Source organism: Rhinatrema bivittatum, chromosome 6 (genome assembly GCF_901001135.1).
Source record: "Rhinatrema bivittatum chromosome 6, aRhiBiv1.1, whole genome shotgun sequence".
Lineage (NCBI taxonomy): Eukaryota > Metazoa > Chordata > Amphibia > Gymnophiona > Rhinatrematidae > Rhinatrema > Rhinatrema bivittatum.
In genome coordinates, this window is record NC_042620.1 from 235,404,050 (window position 1) to 235,423,957 (window position 19,908).

General features: G+C 46.4%; 1 protein-coding gene across 3 annotated transcripts in view; it reads left to right on the forward strand.

Annotated features, from left to right (window-relative positions):
- LOC115094014 (SLAIN motif-containing protein-like) overlaps positions 1 to 19,908 on the forward strand; it is a 232,534-nt gene that overhangs the window by 159,929 nt on the left and 52,697 nt on the right. For all 3 annotated transcript variants that reach the window (XM_029606629.1, XM_029606627.1, XM_029606628.1), the window contains one exon: positions 16,780 to 16,917. In XM_029606629.1, coding sequence (XP_029462489.1) covers positions 16,780 to 16,917 — 138 coding nt within the window. The remainder of the gene's footprint in view (positions 1 to 16,779; positions 16,918 to 19,908) is intronic.

Here is a 19,908-nt window from a genome sequence, read left to right on the forward strand (position 1 = left end):
CTATTTCACTGAGTTGGGTACTGAAAAAAAAGCCGTGGAACCTCTCCTGTCTAAAATGTGATAGAAATTCTTGCAGACTGGTGTTCCAGCTAGTTCCATGCTTGTGTGCAGCCCAACACAAGAGTCACTGAATATAGGAATTACCTCTCAACAGTTGGGAAAGCCCTTTCCTGTGATTGGGGAGTCCTGTCCAGAGTTGAAGGATGAGATAGGAGCCTCAGCTAGGTTGGCTTTCCTCCTGGGCATCTCTCCTCCAGAATGACAGAGGTCTCAGCCTCTGTCACTGTCTTCATCATCTGAGTCATGGATTGGTGTCATCCCCCGTCCCCCCCCCTCCCCACACACACATGTCCGTATAGGGGTTAGAGGAAGGTTCAACTAGGATTCTGTCCAGTTGCTTGCCTGACTTACCAAAGCACTTCCTCCCCACAGAGGACCTCTGCTATTCAGATTTCTGGACAAGTTATTCTGTACATGTTAGGAAAGGGGAGGATCTGAGGATGGAGGTTTTCGACCTTCTTCAGCTCCTGCAAACTCCAGTGGACTCCATGGTGATTCTGATTCATAAGTTACTCCAAGATCCCCAGTTCAGGATGTGCAGAATTCCCCCTACTTGCCTGTCAGTAGTCAGGAAACTCGACTTAAATGTACAGGGTAAAACCAGCCTCTGGATTTGGGGTGATCCAGGTTCCTCACCATTCTGTTGTTGTGGAGTTGGTTCTCAGGTGGGCCAAGTTAAACAAGGAGATCCTCGGTACTTCTCTGGCAAAAAACCCAAAGGTCCTGTAGGAAGAAAGCCTTCCAGAGTTCCATGCTGAGGAGTATGAGAAACATCTAATTCATTTGGTCATCAGGATGTACAGGCTGGTTTGGTTATAAGTCTGTGGTATGTAGATGTTCCTAACTTTTTCTGACACAAGGTCAAGGAAGCTAGCTTGGATCAATGAGAATGAAGCTAATATGCAACCTCTCTTAGCATTTCTGTTATAGATGAACATTCTTTCAGAGAAGCCCTTCCGTTCATACCACTGTCATCTGACTGCCCCTGTTCTGCAAGAGCTTCCTGCAAGGGGTCAACCTAAAGCCCCCCTCAACAACCACAGGTGAAACATGGACCTAGTTTTTGATGCACTTAAAATCTGACTCCGTATCACCTCCAGTGGGGGGGGGAAGGTCCAGTCCTTTCTCTAGTGGGAAGAGATCACCAAGGACTGATGGGACCTGAAAATTGTGAGGTCACTGCTTACGTTTTTCTTGCCTTCTCATAGCCCAGCAAGTTTCATTCTTCAATTCAAAGCTGTCTGACTGCCCAGGTTCATCAAGAGATGAAGTTGCTCCTTCAGGAACATTGCCAGGATTTTACTCCTGATACTTCCTCCATCTAAACTGGAGAGCTGAGATCTATCTTGGATTTACAAAGGCTGAACAAATTGCTGGCTTGGTATGATCCTCTTATTCAGTCATTGATCGCAAGGATGCATATGCTCCTATCCCTATTCATCCATCTTGATGAAAATACCTCGTTTTTGGTAGAGGGAACTTATTATCAGTACAAAGTTGTCCTCTTTGGCCTCTCTGTGGTTCCAAGGATATTCACCAAGTGCCTGGCAGCGGGAGCACACCTTTGCTGGCTGGGAGTCTTGAGTATTGCCCAATCTGGACAATTGGTTGATGGGCCTCACACAGCAGGGGTTCTAGAGTTCCTTGAGAAGACTATTCAACTCCTTCAGTCTCTGGGATTCCTGGTCAACTTTGCCAAATCAAACCTCATTCCTTTCCTTCATAGGAGCATGGATAGATTCAGTATGAGAGCAAACGTTTCTCCTGGATGAAAGAGCTGTAGTGCTGAGCCTTAGTAAAAACCCTCCTGCAACAGGATCGGACTCCAGTAAATCAGTCTTGGTTGTCCTTGGTCACATAGCAGTGGCAATGCATGTTGTTCCTTGACATGGTTAAATACGAGGGGTTTTCTGTGGGGCCTTCAGTGTCAGTGAGTCCAGCTTTGGTAAACATTATTCATAAATAATCACTCAAAAAAAATGTCCAGCAATAATGCATACGAAACAATAGTGAAAAAAGAAAATTGTTTGCAAATGAGTCTTTATATTTCAAAACTAATTTAATATTTGAAAAGGAGGATCATCATATCACCCTGTGGTATTTGAACTTTTGTTATGTTCAGTGCTTGTACCGACAAGAGTCATTTTATAATCCTTTCCTAGGATGAGGAGAATTTTTTTTTTTTTAATTTTTTAAATGCTTATAAGAAAACATATACTCCCCTTCAACAAGTCCAAGGGCTCGTTTGCGAGCATTATTCCATCACATCTTGATGGTTGGAAGAAAAGTGGCTATATAATAGTGGTTAAAACAGTCCTGCAAATTGGCCTCCATCTGTGGGCTGTGCTTCATCAATTGACCCTTTCTACCAGTGCCACCTCCAGAGATAGGACTCATACCAGACCAGCTCAGTCTCAAGGGACATGGTCCTTAGTGCATCAACCTCCTAGAGCTGCATGTCATTCGCTATATACTATATACTGTATACTGTATACTATATACTGTAATGTGTATATAGTATATACTATATACTATATACTGTAATGTAATATAGTATTGTAATATAGTTGCTTTCTTTCTTTCTTTCTTTCTCTTAACGTTAACTCTATCCCTCACTAAACTCTGCTTCTCTTCTTCGACATCCCGTTCCTTTTGAATTTCCCTTGTTAGATGTAACTATTATTTTCCTCCTACTGATGTTAATTGTTACCCCTGTTATTATGTAAACCGATGTGATATCCATTTGAACGTCGGTATATAAAAGTTTTAAATAAATAAATAAATAAATACTAAGAGTTTTCACTTAGGAAAGAGAATCTTGATCCAAAAAGACAAGGAGCTTTGTTCTTCATAAACAAGGAAGAAGGCACAGGCTCCTTTATCATCTGCCTGGAGTCTTTCAGGATGTGGTCATTGGCTCTTAGTCATGGAGCTCATCTGAAGGTAATCTACTTTCCAGGAGCTTTAAACTCATTGCTGGGCTTCTACTGTGCAAATGGTCCTTAGACTAGTAAGTGGCAAACAGTTTATCTGACCTCTAGAATTGACTGCCAATCAATTTGTTTGCTTTGGAGAGCAATGAAAAAGTTGAGAGGGGTTTTCAAGCAAGTTTTGTTCAGCTCCAGACACTTTGCTGCTGCACTAGGATGTTATAAAACAGTCAGATTCAGAATAATACAACTCTCAACACGTTCACTGCCAGTACCTCTTGTATAGATCATGTAAATACAGTTCACCAAATCTTCTCCCCTTCTTCTCATTCATGTAGCCCATTCCACATCATCAGTCTTATCTGCTCTTCTCCTTGTACTCCCAGTATGGCCCCCATATCTTTTCATATATACTAGTCCTCTTCTATGGAGCAGATGTATGCTTTTCCAGCACAGCTATAGCATGCACTTGCTTATCCCATTGGGCAGTTGAAGGTGTCAACTTTCAGTATGTTGCGATTGTGTAACGTGCTGCATGGATTAGATGGCCACACAGTTGGTCTTTTTATGCATATCCATCGATTGCAAGGACAATTCAGAAGCTGCTTCGGGATCATGCAAAAATGACACTCATTGCTCCAGAAAAGCCAAGGCAGACGTGGTTCCACCTACCTCATCAGCCTGTCTGAGCAGCCTCTGATATCGCAAGAGACTTCTCTGTCCTTGTCATACAGGAAAGAGGCAAACTCTGCCATCTTAATCTGTCTTCTTTGGCCCTCATGGCATGGATGTTGAACAGTGTCCTTTCTGCTTCTGCCAAGAGAAGTGGAATATGTCTGGAGCTTAGCAAGGAAGCCTTTAACCAGAAGGCCCTATATTTTCATATGGAAAAGGTTTTCATCTTGGTGTCAGCCTAGCTCTCTGAATCCTTTTGTCTGTAGTTAAAAGGACTTGCTCTAGTACTTGTTTTCCATTTCTTCTTTGGGACTTAGTACATTATTGGTGAAGGGACACCTCAGTACCATTGCAACATTGTATCAGCAAGTGGAAGAAGCACCGGTCTCCATTCATCCTTTGGTATCTAAATTAATGAAAGAATTGTGGCATTCAAAAAACCTCCTTGCAATTAGCCTTCAGTACCTTGGAATCTTTGTTGTCATATCTCAGCTATGAAGCCTTCATTTGAATCTCTTGAGTCAGCTACTTTGAAGTTCCTCACATGGAAAGTGCTGTTTTTGGTAGACATTATCTCTGAGCAAAGGGTCAATGAACTGCAAGCACTGGTCTCTTTTTCACTGTGGGGCGGATTTAAAAACCCCTGCACGCGTAAATCCTTCTGGATTTACGCGCGCAGGGCCCTCGCGCACTGGCGCGCCTATTTTGCATAGGCCGCCGGCGCACGCAGAGCCCCGGGACGCGCGTAAGTCCCGGGGCTTCATGGCGGGGGCATGGCGGGATGACGCGGCGTTTAGGGGGCAGCGACGTGGGCGTGGTTTCGGCCCAGGGGCGTTCCGGGGGCGTGGCCGCGGCCTCCGGAACAGCCCCCGGGACCGGACCACAGAGCGGGGCAGCCGGCCGACGCACGCAAAGTTACGCCTGCTGAAAGCAGGCGTAACTTTGCCGACAAAGGTAAGGGGGGGGTTTAGATAGGGCCGGGGGGTGGGTTAGGTAGGGGAAGGTGGGGGGAGGGTGAAGGAAAGTTCCCTCCGAGGCTGCTCCGAAATCGGAGCGGCCTCTGAGGGAACAGGCAATGCGCGCTGGGCTCGGCGCGCGCAGGTTGCACAAATGTGCACCCCCTTGCGCGCGCCGACCCCGGATTTTATAAGATACGCGCGGCTACGCGCGTATCTTATAAAATCCAGCGTACTTTTGTTCGTGCCTGCTGCGCGAACAAAAGTACGCGCTCACGCAAGTATTTAAAATCTGCCCCTGTATCTCCAATTCTTCCACAACAGTGTACTCACCCTAAGTTTCTTCCGAACGTAGCATTAGCGTTTCACATCAGTCAAGTCATTGTTCTTCTTACCCTTCTCCCCCTCCCCCCCCCCAAGGATTCATGTGCATAAAGATGAAAAGCTCTTTGCTTTAGCCCTTGCATACTATTTGAAGTCTCTGCCTCATCAGGCTTCCTTTTTTTTTTTCTTTTTTTTAAGTTTATTATAATTTTCAATTTTAAACCAAGCAATTGCTCAGCTAGGCCAAAAATAAATGCGATATATATAAATACAGAATATAATTATACAAAGGAAAAAACATTAATTATATTACATGTTGCATGATTATTCCACCATAAGGGTTGGGGGAAGAGGAGAAAAAAATACATTAATTACAAGGAAAAATAGAGGTGACATCACAGTTTAACTAGCTCCAACATGCAGTTTAGGCTGTATACCTGAAGCTGGCTAAGATCTTTCTTCTAGAAAATTCTGCAATGGAACTAGCTCATAAAAAAAGAAAACAAACCCCCGGTGTTCATATCTACATAGTTTCTGATCCTGGGGGTTTATAAATTTGAAATTTTGGTATTTCTCCTAGGACAAGCAGGATGGTCATCCTCACATGTGGGTGACATCATCCGATGGAGTCCAGCACGGAAAACTTTCTAGAAAGTTTGACTGGCAGACTGAGCATGCCCAGCCTGCTGCTATCCGGCATTCAGGCGAGGTCCCCCTCCAGTCTCTTCTTTTCCACGGTGCAATGGCCTCGTGGGGTGGAGTTCCAACTCCTGAAATTGTTTTAATTTTCTCTGGGTTTTCTGCGTCTTGTCCCCCTTCACATTTGGTTCCTCTGTTCGGTAGGTACCCTTTTTCTGCCTTTCTTTTGTTCATCGTGGTCGATTCCCGACTTCTGCACCATGGATGCCGATGCCCAAGGACTGTGGGGAACCATCTCCATCTCTTCCCCTGGCGGTCCTACTATCCAGTACCCATAAGGGATCGGGGAGAGGGAGATTGATCCTCAATCTCTCCCCTCCTGCTAACCTCTGTGCCGGGGAAAGACCGGGCCGAGCACCAGAAATCCAGGAAGCATAGACACCGGTCACAGTCTCATCACGGTTCCGGAGCAGCATTGGTGGCTGCTGAGCCGCCATCGAAGTGGCACCAGCCACTGGAGGCTCCATCTTCCGATGCCCCTAGTAGCCCGAGGCATTCCCCACCAGCTACGGTGCAGGATGCTGTGCCACCTCGTGAACCTTCCCGAGGATGTATTTGCAATGCCTCATCCCCCTCCATCAGTCCTAACCACCCAGGACTTTCAGAAGGTGCCGGTGCCACTACCCCCCATACCAGTGCACAAGCCTCTGTCATCTATGCTCACATCCTTGCTGGAGCATCTGGATGTCCTTGGTGCCCTACCGATACAGCCGGTGCCAGAGAGGCCTTAGATGCCTCCTTGGCCACAGACGCCCTCCACCGGAGTGATCCTGGGTCCTCCGAAGAAGATGAGGCCTCGGGGACCGGGCACCCTTGCCCGTGGTTCCCTGAGCAGTGGGCTCCAGCCACCCAGCAAGCCCCTTCTACAGGCTTTTGACTGGCAGCGAGGGGCATGAGCCAAACGCCGGTTCCCCTGGCGGTCGATCTCCCAGTTGGTGGCAGGCTCCTTTGCTTTGCCCGCCATTGGGAAGCGATCACTTCGGACTGATGGGTCCTCTCCATTGTCCGCAAGGGTTATCACCTGAACTTCAGCAGGCTCCCCCATGTCCATCATGGGGTTTGCCCGCCCATCAGGTCGTCCTTCAATTGGAACTTTCCGCCCTTCTAGCAGCGGACGCAGTAGAACTGGTCCCCCCCCATGAGCAGTGGGGGCCACAGCTTCTACTCGAGGTACTTCTTTATTTCGAATAGGAATGGAGGTTTGCACCCCATTCTTGATCTCAGGGCGTTAAACAGGTTTCTCGTAAGAAAAAAATTCAAAATGGTCTCTCTGGGCATACTGATCCCGCTCCTCTGAAGGAGGAGACTGGCTTTGCTCCCTCATCTTAAAGGAGGTTTACGTCCATGTTGCAATTGTCCCCAACCATAGGAAGTACCTCCATCCCCACCAGGAAGCAGAACATTTTCAGTACAAAATGCTGCCCTTTGGGCTGGCATCAGCCCCACACGTCTTCATCAAATACTTGGTGGCTGCCTACCTCAGCTCGTTCCATATCTTTACATACCTGGACGATTGGCTAATCTGGATAGACTCCCACTCCAGGGCCTTGAATGCACTGGCCCTAACGGTTCAGAACTTGCAGACATTGATTTGTCATCAGCTTCCCCAAGTCGCATCTCTATCCGTCTCCATGGCTAGACTTTATAGGCGCCAGGTTGGACATGGCACAAGCAAAGGCTTTCCTGCCCAAGGACTGGGCAGTCACCCTCTCCTCCTTGGCTGCCTTCTTTCACAACAGCAAGAGGGTTCTGGCCTGTCTACTTCTCTGCCTGCTGGGCTACATGCCGGCCTCCATCCATGTGACCCCATTGGCTCGCTTCCGCATGAGGAACCCTCAGTAGGCCTTGTGGTCCCAGAGGCGGCAGGCATCACAGGATCTGGAGGCTTTGGTTATGATCACGGACCCTCTCCGCCTCTCCCTGACTTGGTGGGAAGCCTTCCCCAATTTGGAAACTGGGCTCCTGTTTCAGCCTGCGCCGCCCCAGATGAACCTCCCCACCGATACCTCACCTCAGGGATGAGGGGCTCTTACGGACGGCCTGCATACTCAGGGCCTCTGGACTGTGGCCGAAGCTTGCTGCCAGATAAACTTCCTGGAGCTACGGGCAATCCAGTACACCTTGTGGACCTTCCAGGACAGGCTGTCCTCCAAGGTCTTCCTTATCAGAATGGACAACCAGGTGGCAATGTGGTACATCAACAAGCAGGGTGGCATGGGCTTGTTCCTCCTCTGCCAGGAAGCAATGCAGGTCTGGGATTTGGACCCTTCCCAGAGGGACATATCTGTGGGCCATCTACCTGCCGGGTCACCTAAACACACTGGCGGACCGCCTCAACCGGTCCTTCCTGCCACACGAGTGGTCCCTGAACCCTGCGGTGGCAGCCGACTTGTTTCATTGCCGGGGCATGCCGAACATGGACTTGTTCGCTCCCCCCCAGTAACAAGGTGAGCAGATTCTACTCCCTGATTACAGGGATGGTCCATTCGGCCTGCGACGCCTTCTCTCTTCACTGGAAGGGCATCCAAATGGCAGATGAAATTTAATGTGGATAACTGCAAGGTGATGCATATAGGGAAAAATAACCAGTGCTATAGTTACACAATGTAGGGAATTATTAGAAAGGGAATGGTGAATAAATCGGAAACTGTCATAATGCCTCTGTATTGCTCCATGGTGAGACCGCACCTTGAATATTGTATACAATTCTGGTCTCCGTATCTTAAAAAAGATAGAGTTGCGATGGAGAATGTACAGAGAAGGGCAACCAAAATGATAAGGGGAATGGAACAGCTTCCCTATGAGGAAAGACTAAAGAGGTTAGGACTTTTCAGCTTGGAGAAGAGACGGCTGAGGGGGGATATGTTAGAGGTGTTTAAAATCATGAGAGGTCTAGGACTGGTAAATGTGAATCGGTTATTTACTCTTTCGGATAATAGAAAGACTAGGGGGGCACTCCTTGAAGTTAGCATGTGGCACATTTAAAACTAATCGGAGAAAGCTCTTTTTCACTCAACGCACAATTAAACTCTGGAATTTGTTGCCAGAGGATGTGGCTAGTGCAGTTAGTGTAGCTGTGTTTAAAAAAGGATTGGATAGGTTCTTGGAGGAGGTCCATTACCTGCTATTAATTAATCTACTATGAGTTATCCTTGCTCACTTTCAGGCCGATTCAGTAAAGTCCGCGGGAGAGCGGATGAACGCCCGCTCTCCCGGCGCACGCGATTCAGTATTCAAATTAGGTGATGCGGTAGAAACGGGGAAAAGGAGGCACTAGGGACACTAGCGCGTCCATAGCGACTCCTTTTAGCCCGGAGCGGCGGCTGTCAGTGGGTTTGACAGCCGACGCTCAATTTTGCCGGCGTCGGTTTTTGAGCCCGCTGACGGCCACGGGCTCGGAAACTGGACGCCGGCAAAATTGAGCATCCGGTTTTCGGCCCGACAGCCGCGGGACGAATTCAAATTTTTTTTTAACTTTTTTTACTCTTCAGGACCTCCGACTTAATATCGCCCTGATATTAAGTCGGGGGGTGCACAGAAAAGCAGTTTTTACTGCTTTTCTGTGCACTTTCCCGGTGCCGGAAGAAATTAGCGCCTACCTTTGGGTAAGGGAAAACGCGCGTCCAAGAGCAGGCTAACGGTGCGCTCCGTTGGAGTGCACTGTACTATATCGGCCTGTTTGGGAGTGATTTTCAGTAGTCTACTTAGGTGTAAAATATGCAGGTGTTTACCTATCGTCCTTGTAGGCAGTTTTCAAAGAGAAACTTCCTACATACTTTTTCTTTGAAAATTCACTCCTGCAGGTATTGGACACGGCAGTCCATGCATACTTTCTTCAGGTGGAACAATGGGGGAAAAGTACACATGCAGGCATCATTTCCTTTGTTACTATGAAAATTTCAATTCCACTCATGTACATTATTCTCTTGATTTAAATACGACTTCAGGAATATCTTTCTTTTATCCCAGGATAAGCAGGATGATAGTCCTCACATATGGGTGACATCATCAGATGGAGCCCTGATATGGAAAACTTCTGTCAAAAGTTTCTAGAAACTTGTGGCTGGCACACTGAGCTTACTGAGCATGCCCAGCATGCCATGATATTCTCAGCCACAGGGGTCTCCTTCAGTCTCTTTTTTTTTTTTCCACCTTGCTGTAAGCAATGCAGATTAGGAGCTCCGGGAATTTTTCCCACACTTTTTTCCTCAGGGAAGAAAATATTTTCAGTCACAAAATAGTTATCGGGTCTCCCTTCGACATAGTATCGGTGAGTACATTTTTTTAAATCATTTTTCGGTCGATTCCGGTCACCCTCACTAACAGTACCCGCCGGTCATCGACCGTTTTCTCGGCCTAACTTTATCATGGCCTCCGGATTCAAGAAATGTCCGGATTGTAACCAGACTGTCGATTACTGACCCCCACAATGTTTGTGTTTTGTGCCTGGGATCAGGCCACGATGTCCGGGCTTGTTCAACTTGTGCCCAGATGACACCAAAGGGCAGGCGTGCCTGATTGGACAAGATGGAGGAGTTGTTTAAGAAAACCCCATCGCCATCGTCAACATCATCTCCAAGGATAACATCTCCCTCGGTCGCAAAACATCGAGGAGAAAAGAGGACCGGTGACCGTCCGTCACCGACTCCATCGGTGTCCTCCATAGCGTCTTCCTCGGCATCTAAGGAACATCAAGAAAAAAAGACGCCATCGACATCGTTCCACCGACCCATTGGATGGAAAGACACAGCCATCGACATCAAAGGACATCGAGCCGATGCCCAAGCGAGTCCAGGTACTGGAACCAACGCGCCCTACCATATCCGAGGAACCGAGGCACTCTCCACTGGGCTCGGTGTTAGAGACTGTGCCACCACGCTTAGTCGTGGAAGTCTTACCTTCCCCAGTGACAGTGGACCCAGTCCCAGTTTCCAGGGAAAAGGTGACTACTGTGGTCCAGCAGGCCATTGTCGAGGCTTTTCGAAACTTCCAGCCTCCTTCCGTACCACTGGTGCCAACACCGGCATCGACATCGGATCTGTCGAGATTTCAGCCTTTGCTGATCGGTGTACTTCCTCCACAGACACCGACGTCGATCCCTCCAGTGCAACCATTGACTCCATCGATGCCGGCGCATCCACCGGTGACTCCTTCCGTTCCGATCCCAGGTTCATCGGAGGAAGATGATAGGGACTCTGATTCCGTCCCAGGGCCATCGGGCCTTTACCGTCATCGAATACCGGCAAAACCATCGATGCCAGTATAAGATCCCTCGATGCCAATGTGTCCCGGTCCATCGGGTGATACCCGAAATCTGTTCCCATCGATGCCATCAAGACCCATCGATGCCTTCATTACCTCCTATGCTGCCAAAGCAGATTCCATCAAAATCGGCTTTTAAGACAAAACATCATCTACAACCAGATGATCCTGAATCACCTAATCATCCTCAGTATACTCCCTGAATGGATGTGGATACTGATACTGAGTCAGAAGAATTACAGTCTGAGCCTTCTCCACCAGAAGAGAGAAGAAAGTCCCCTCCTGAAGACTTGTCCTTTACAAACTTCATTAAAGAAATGGCGGACACAATTCCTTTTGAATTACTGACGGAGGAGGACACACGACACAAGGCCCTAGAAGTCCTTCAATTCGTTGATGCACCAAAGGAGGTAATGGCAGTACAATCCATGAAGTCCTGTTAGAACTCCAGCAAAGGATGTGGGAACATCCATGTTCAGTACAAGCTGCAAATAGAAGAACAGATGCCACACACCTGGTGCAACATGCACCAGGTTTCCAAAAGCCCCAACTGCCTCATCACTCTGTAGTCGTTGAATCGGCTCAGAAAAAAGCCAGGAAACAAGCCACACTCTTCTGTCCCACCAGGAAAAGAACAAAAGATCTTAGATATCTTGGGAAGAAAGGTTTTTCAGGGATTCATGCTGGTATCTCGTATTGCGGCGTACCAGCTTTATATGACACAATACCAAAGAAACTTGTGGAAGCAAGTTCAAGGTATTGCTGATGATCTCCCTCAGCAACAACAACTGGCTTTGAACACACTAATTGCAAAGGGGCTTGAATCTGGCAAACACGAGGTATGGGCAGTTTATGATGCTTTTGAGACATCTACTCGCCTATCAGCATCAGCAGTTAATGCAAGGAGGTGGGCTTGGCTTAAGGCCTCTGACCTCAGACAAGAAGTCCAGGAAAGACTGGCAGATCTCCCTTGTACTGGAGATAATCTCTTCGGAGAAAAGATTCAGGCTACCGTCTCTCAGTTAAAAGATCACCACAAGACACTCCGCCAACTCTCCAAACTACCATCTGATCAGCCATCCTCCCTAAGAAAATCAACTAGAAGGGACACCAGGAGCCCCTTCTATAGACCTAGATGATATTACCCACCTGCTTCTTCAGCGCATTCATACCGTCCACCACAAAGGGGACATGCACGCCAACCAAAGCAGCAAAAAACCCAACCACCACCACAAACTGGTCCAGCAGCGGGTTTTTGAAGTTAATCAAGAGAACAGAGGTCTTTCCATCAACCCTATGCCCTACATACCAGTAGGAGGTCGACTCCATCATTTCAAACACCAGTGGAGTCTTATTACAAAGGACTAGTGGGTATTAGCCATACTAAATCGGGGATACCGTCTAAAGTTCAAAACAATACCTCCGCATTCTCCACCCATTCCACTTTGGACAAACATGGTCATCACACCTCAACTCCAAGTAGAACACTCTACTTTGCTGACTGCCAGGGCTATTGAACCAGTTCCCCAGTCTCAACAAGGAAAAGGGTTCTATTCCTGCTATTTCCTAATTCCAAAGAAAACAGGCAGCCTTCGCCGTATCTTAGACCTCTACAATCTCAACAAATTTCTTCACAAAGAAAAATTTCGGATGGTATCTCTGGGAACCATCCTTCCATTGCTTCAACAGGGAGATTGGCTCTGTTCTCTAGATCTTCAAGACGCTTATGCACACAACATCGCAAGTATTTACGATTCGTAGTGGAAAGAAATCATTACCAGTATCAAGTCCTACCATTCGGACTTGCCTCTGCTTCTCGAGTATTCACAAAATGTCTAGCAGTGGTTGCTGCACATCTAAGAAAACACAGTATTCATATTTTTCCATACCTAGACAATTGGCTAATCAGAAGTCCATCCAGGCAGGGAGCTCTGTCTGCCCTAAAAAGCACGATAATACTATTACACTCCCTGGAATTTCTCATCAACTATCAAAAATCCCACATCGACCCATCTCAACTCCTCACATTCATCGGAGCAGACCTTGACACTACAGTGGCGAAAGCTTTTCTTCCAAATGACCATGCCAACAATCTAGCACGTTTAGCGAACTCTATAACCCAATACCAGTTCGCATCTGCTCATCAGCTTCTAGTGCTATTAGGACACATGGCCTCGACAGTACATGTTACCCCTATGGCGAAATTAGCCATGAGAAGAACTCAGTGGACTTTGAAATCTCAATGGCTCCAAGCTTTCCAACCACTGTCGTACACAATTCAAATTACCCACCAGTTATGCCTATCACTCCACTGGTGGACAAATCAAACAGCATTGAAAGCGGGTCTCCCATTCCAACAGTCAACTCCACAAGTCATCCTGACCACAGATGTTTCCAACTTGGGATGGGGAGCTCATGTCAACAACCTTCAAACACAAGGGACATGGGCTACGCTCAAAATGAAGTGTCAGATAAACTTCTTAAAACTTTGAGTGATGCGATATGCCCTTTATGCCTTCAAAGACTGCCTCTCAAACAAGACTGTGCAGATACAAACGGACAACACAGTAGCAATGTGGTACATAAACAAACATGGAGGCACAAGCTCTTATCTGCTCTGCCAAGAAGCGGTGCAGATTTGGGCTTGGGCTCTAGAGCACTCCATGCATCTCCGAGCAACTTATCTGACGGGCATACAAAATGTCCTAGTGGACGATATCAGTCGACATTTCCATCCCCACGAATGGTCTCTGGATCCACGTGTAACGAGCAAAATCTTTCAACGCTGGGGTCGCCCAACCATAGACCTCTTTGCGTCGAAACTGAACCACAAAGTGGAAAGGTTCTGCTCCCTCCACGGCTGTTGACAAGCATTCCCCAGGGATGCCTTTGCTCGCCCCTGGAACACAGGACTTCTATATGCATATCATCCAATCCCGCTCTTAGCCAAAACTCTCGTGAAGCTACAACAGGACAGAGGAACTATAATCCTCATAGCCCCGTACTGGCCTCAACAAGTATGGTTTCCCATACTCCTCGACCTCTCTATCAGAGAGCCAATTCGCCTGGGCACAGCACCCACTCTTGTAACTCAGAATCAAGGCAAGTTGCGACATCCCAACCTGACAACTCTTGCCCTGATAGCTTGGATGTTGAAAGCTTAATTCTGCAACCACTTAATCTTTCAACACAAGTCTCTAAAGTTCTTGTAGCTTCACGAAAGCCTTCCACACATAAATCTTACCACTTTAAGTGGACTAGATTTACCAAGTGGTGCACACAAAAAGGTTTTGACCCTTTCTCTTGCCCCATTCCTTCTTTACTAGATTGCCTATGCCACCTTTTGGATTCTGGTCTCTAGACATCCTCTGTAAGGGGACACCTAAGTGCCATAGCGGCATACCACAAGGGAATAGGGGATGCACCAATAACAGCGCAACCCCTAGTAAGTTGGTTTATGAGAGGCTTACTTCACCTTAAGCCTCCCATTCGACCACCGGTCACTGAATGGGACCTAAATATAGTACTGACGAGACTCATGCGGTCACCGTTCGAGCCTCTACATTCCTGTGATGAAAAATTTCTTACATGGAAAGTATTTTTCTTAGTAGCCATTACATCGGCTAGGAGAGTCAGTGAGTTGCAAGCTCTTGTCACATACTCACCCTACACAAGGTTCCTGCATGACAGAGTAGTCGTTCACACTCACCCCAAATTCCTACCAAAAGTAGTAACGGATTTTCACATCAATCAGTCAGTAGTCTTGCCTACTTTCTTTCCAAGATCTCACTCTCATCAGGGAGAGAGAGTCTTACACACCTTAGACTGTAAACGTGCGCTAGCTTTTACCTGAACCGCACGGCGGTCTATAGGAAATCCACCCAACTGTTTCTTTTGACAAAAATAAACCAGGAGTTGCGGTTGGAAAACACTCTCTCCAACTGGCAAGCAGACTGTATCGAATTCTGTTATGAAAAAGCAAAAATTCCTCTCCAGGGGCGAGTAAAAGCACATTCAGTAAGGGCTATGTCTACATCAGTAGCACACTATCGTTCAGTGCCCATTCTTGACATATGTAAAGCTGCAACATGGAGTTCCCTTCACGCTTTTGCAGCTCATTATTGTTTGGACAAAAAAGGACGACAAGATTCAGCCTGTCTTAAAGACAATCTGTCTTAAAGAACTTATTTCCAGTATAACACCAACTCCTTCTTCATCCATCCTTCTGTGATTTCAGGCTGCTTCATTTTTTCCAGCAGTACACCAGTTGTTGTGCTTGTTGCACAAGTTGATTGCTGTTGGTATAATGTAAGAATGACTCAGCCTGTAGCTTGCTAATCACCCATATGTGAGGACTATCATCCTGTTTGTCCTGTGATAAAGCAAAATTGCTTACCTTGTAATAAGTGTTATCCCAGGACAGCAGGATGATGTCCTCACAGAACCCACCCGCCACCCCACGGAGTTGGGTCCGATACGTTTTATTTTATTTCTTTAGCTCATGCATACTGCTACAAACGAGACTGAAGGGAGACCCCTGTGGCTGAGAATATCATGGCATGCTGGGCATGCTCAGTAGGCTCAGTGTGCCAGCCAAAAGTTTCTAGAAACATTTGACAGAAGTTTTCCGTATCAGGGCTCCATCTGATGATGTCACCCATATATGAGGACTACATCCTGCTGTCCTGGGATAACACCTATTACAAGGTAAGCAATTTTGCTTAACCCAGCTATGAAAGTATATGTACTTTTCTTCCACTTATATGCATTATCTGTTTTCAGTTCAATATTTTCCCTTGTAAGTCAGTTCAGAGTATTAGCTGTGTTCTTCAGGCATGTATACCAAATCATCACATTGTTCTATTCCAGATTCATGAATTGGTTTCCACATTCTCATTTTCGTACTATAAACAGTCCCTAATTATCAAGGGGGCAATTTTAAGACTTGGGAAAACATGGCTGTGGATAGTTTTTACCCGCAGGTTACGCATCTGTTTTCAAAGAATAAAGTTCCCTTTGAATATCGAATCTGTTCATGACAGGGCATTATCTCTCGCTGGCCCAAGAATATGGAACAAACTCCCAGGTGAATTAAGGCTGGAATCTCATCCATATACTTTAAAAAAAAAAAAAAAAAAAAAAAAAACAAACCCCAAAAAACTCAAGACATGGCTTTTTGAACAGGCATTTTTAAACTGAAGTCATTCCCCTTTCCTCCCGCTTCCCTCTTTTCCTTGTTTTAATTGTGAATGTAAATTTTAGTTAGTTAGAATTTTGTCAATTTTTAACTGATTGTATCTTTTAAAGTTTGTATTTTAGAATCAATTTTATTTTACACAATGTTTTATATTTTGATTTGAATATTTAATATGTAAACCGATATGAAGGTTTTTACGAATACTGGTATAAAAAAGTGTATTAAATAAATAAAAATACCTGAACAGACTTGTACCTGTTATTTCCAGCTGTTTGAATATGCATGCTTTTGCCAAGTAAACAATCCATGCGCGTAAATCCTGATCCCCAGCATGCCTCTCCTGGTGTGTGTGTTTATGCACATAATTTTTAATGTGTTTACATTTACATGCACACAGGGCAGGAAATTTTCAGTCCAGCCAATCATTGTTTTACCCACATAAATGACTATAAAAGTTGCTCTCCCCAGGATTTAATATTTCTGTATCAACATTTTTATATATATATATCATTAAAAAAACCTATTTTTAAAATGTTTTATTAAAGGATAAATAAACTGACTTGAATGCACTGGACTACATTATATTTACTATAATCCAAATAATAGTAAAACACTTTATGTACAAGCATCTAGTGTAGATGTATAATGAAATTTGACTGCTGTCTTTTAATTTCAGAGGATATCCGCCACAGTATGCCCAATTTGGCAAGGACAAATCTACGATCTCTTGAATCTGTGAGAAATAGTCGAAGTTTGGAATCTGATCTGCAGGTACCAAACAGTCGATTAACTAGGATTCAGCAGCCAGCAACAGGTAAGCTCAAGTAAAATGAATTTGATTTAAGTTAATGGGACTTGATTAAGGAAGTTTTGTATCAGCTTTGTAATAGTGCAGCAATGTTGAGGGATTCAGGAGGGAACAACTGCTTATAGCCACTCAAGTATCTAGGTATTTGGTCTTGCTGGAAAAAGGGAAGGGGGCCTTAGTTCTGCGGTACTAATTGTAGCTTGCTCTTGGATACGTGATTAGGGTCTTCTGGTTCCTAAAACTTGTTTCTGTGCTCAGTAGTAAGTAGGATACAATGCTTCCTATTCACTTAGGAAACTGATGCTTTGTTTTTGGAAGAGTTCCACTTTCTTCACAGTATAACTATGGTTGCTCTTCCTTCCCCAGTGTGTATGTTGGTTTGCTCATTTGTGTTTGACTATTTCACAGATGACCAATTGAGGCCAAGCTCTGATTTTATAGTCAAGTACATGGACATCTTCAGGGCAGTTAGAAAAGGGGCATTCTGCTATAATATGGTCTGGAGGTTGTAAAGACTCTCCACATGCACAATCAGGTATGTTAGACAAGCCCATCTGAAATCTATTTGCTGGAAAATATCCATGGCCTGTTCAGAGGCAGTTAAAGTAGAACCAAGGTAATCTATCAAGTTCACAGCCAGGTAGCTTCAAAGAAGGCTGTGGGATGAATTCTCTGTCTATATTTTGTGTCCCATCATACTTGCCATTGGTGCATACTTCAGCTATCAAGGAAAGAATCTTTTAGATACAGAGCTCAGAAGATACAGATGCTTTTCCAGAGGGCATCAAGCATTTAGGCACTGTTTTAGAGTCTCAGAATAGGTCATCTGATGTTGATGGTGATCAGGCTTCAGCACATTACATTTGGGAAAGATGATGCTGATCATAAAGATCATCTGGAAGAACAACTCCACTAATAATGGGATGCTTTTACATAGTTGTCAATCATATTTATCATGAAATCAACCACATACTATCGTTGGCTCTATCGACTTTGCGTGTGACTTCTCCTGCACTACATGGAAGCACAGTACTCTGCCAGGGAGTCCACCAACACCAGAACAGATGTGCAAACTACGGTAAAGCTCTCATCTCATCTAAGGCCAACAAAGCTTTGAAGAAAATTATATGCCTGGACTGTATTCGGCAATCATTCAAGATGCATCTTGAAGGGCAGGAAATAATATAACACTTGAAGAGAACAACACTGCCCCACAGTTGATTTCTAATTTGACATAAGCATAGTGGCTAGTTAGATGGAAAGTACTTTTGACACTATTTGCCACATTCAACTTTAGTCTACAGCTATAGAAATATCTTCTCAGAAGATTGTGATTATAAATTCTGTTTCATCCTGCTATACCAGTCCAGTTGATAAAAGTGGATTATGTCCCCCCTACTAGCAGAGGAAAAAAATGTTTTCTCCTAGGACAAGCAGGATGGCAGTCCTCACACGTGGGTGACATCATCAGATGGAGCCTGGCACAGAAAACTTCTGTCAAAGTTTCTAGAACTTTGACTGGCACACTGAGCATGCCCAGCATGCCACTATCTGCGTAGCCATGTGGGATCCCACTTTAGTCTTTCTTTCCGCAATGCAATTGCCTCGTGGTAGTGGAGCTCTGCTCTGTTCTCGGAGTTCTTTGTTGTTTTCTTGCAGATTTTTTTGTTTTTTTTTTCCATTCTTGCAGTCTGTTGGGGAGGTTTTAGCATCGGTGTCCTCCTGGCACCATCCGTTTTTCTAGCTTGAGGCATGGCCGCCTCCGGGTTTCATCGATGCCCCCAGTGCCTGTGGACCATGTATTCTTTGCCTGGGGGCATTGCATGATGTCCGGGGGTTGCTGGTTTTGCAACTAGATCACCCCAAAAGGTCATCAGGTGCAGTTAGATAAAATAGAAAAGCTTTTTGGTTCCAAGAAGTTGGGACCCTTCACGCCGGCGTCAGGCATGTCCACGCCATGGGGTCAAGGGGAACCTATGAACACCGAACCATCGGTGTCCTTCACCACTCAGGCTCCCCCTCCGGAGAGGGGCGCTGGAGATCAACCGCTGTCTGTGTCCTCATGCTCCAGGACATTGGATTCCTCACCCTCCTCGCCACCGGGGAAAGACCGGGCCGAGCACCAGGGGAGATCGAGGAAGCAACATCACCGGTTGTTGTCGATGGAAGGCACCGGCATCAGCAGTGTTGCCCCTGAAGTGGCCCCTGCAGAGACCAGGCCTCATCCTTGGTCGCACCTGGGAGTCCGAGGCACTCCCCACCGATGCCCATGTCTGTGCAGGGCACCAATCACCCCTTGTTTCGAGGGCGATCCAGTGGCAACTTCTCCTCCACCCACGGTGTCCTTCGAGGAGGAGTTGGATCCGGAGGGTTCAATTGGTGGTGCTCCGAGCCCTCAGGAATATCGAACCGCAGGCCCCATTGATGCCTTCACCGATGCTGGAGCCCACTCTCTCTAGATCCTAGCACCGGCTGCTGGAGCACCTTGATGTGCTTCTGGGTATCCTACCTACGCAGCCGGCCATCGTTGCCTCCCCACTTGGGGGCTGTACCTATTTCCAGTTCCTCCAAAGAGGGAGGCTTGGCGCTTCCAGGGCCATCGGGGCCTCTGGCGTCTAGGCTACCTGCTCTGGCACCAGGCCATTCGGGGGCTTCAGTGCCATCGATGCTCTCTGTGTCCCCAGTGCTTCCGGGGCCCAGGACACAGGCATTCAGCAGAGGTCCCCCACTGACCTCTCGGGGATTTCGGTGAGGAGGAAGCCCCATATCACCTGTGGTGGGACGATATTTCTGAGTCCTCCTCAGATATCTCTGAAGATGTCCTCTTGGTACCGTTCTCCCCCCCCCCCCCCCCCCCCCAACCGGAGGAATGGTGCCGGTCTCCTGCAGAGGATTTGACCTTTGCTGGTTTTGTCCGTACCTTGGTGGAGTCTATCCCTTTCCAGCTCCTGATGGAAGAGGATGCTAGACACCACATGCTGGAAGTGCTCCAGTTTG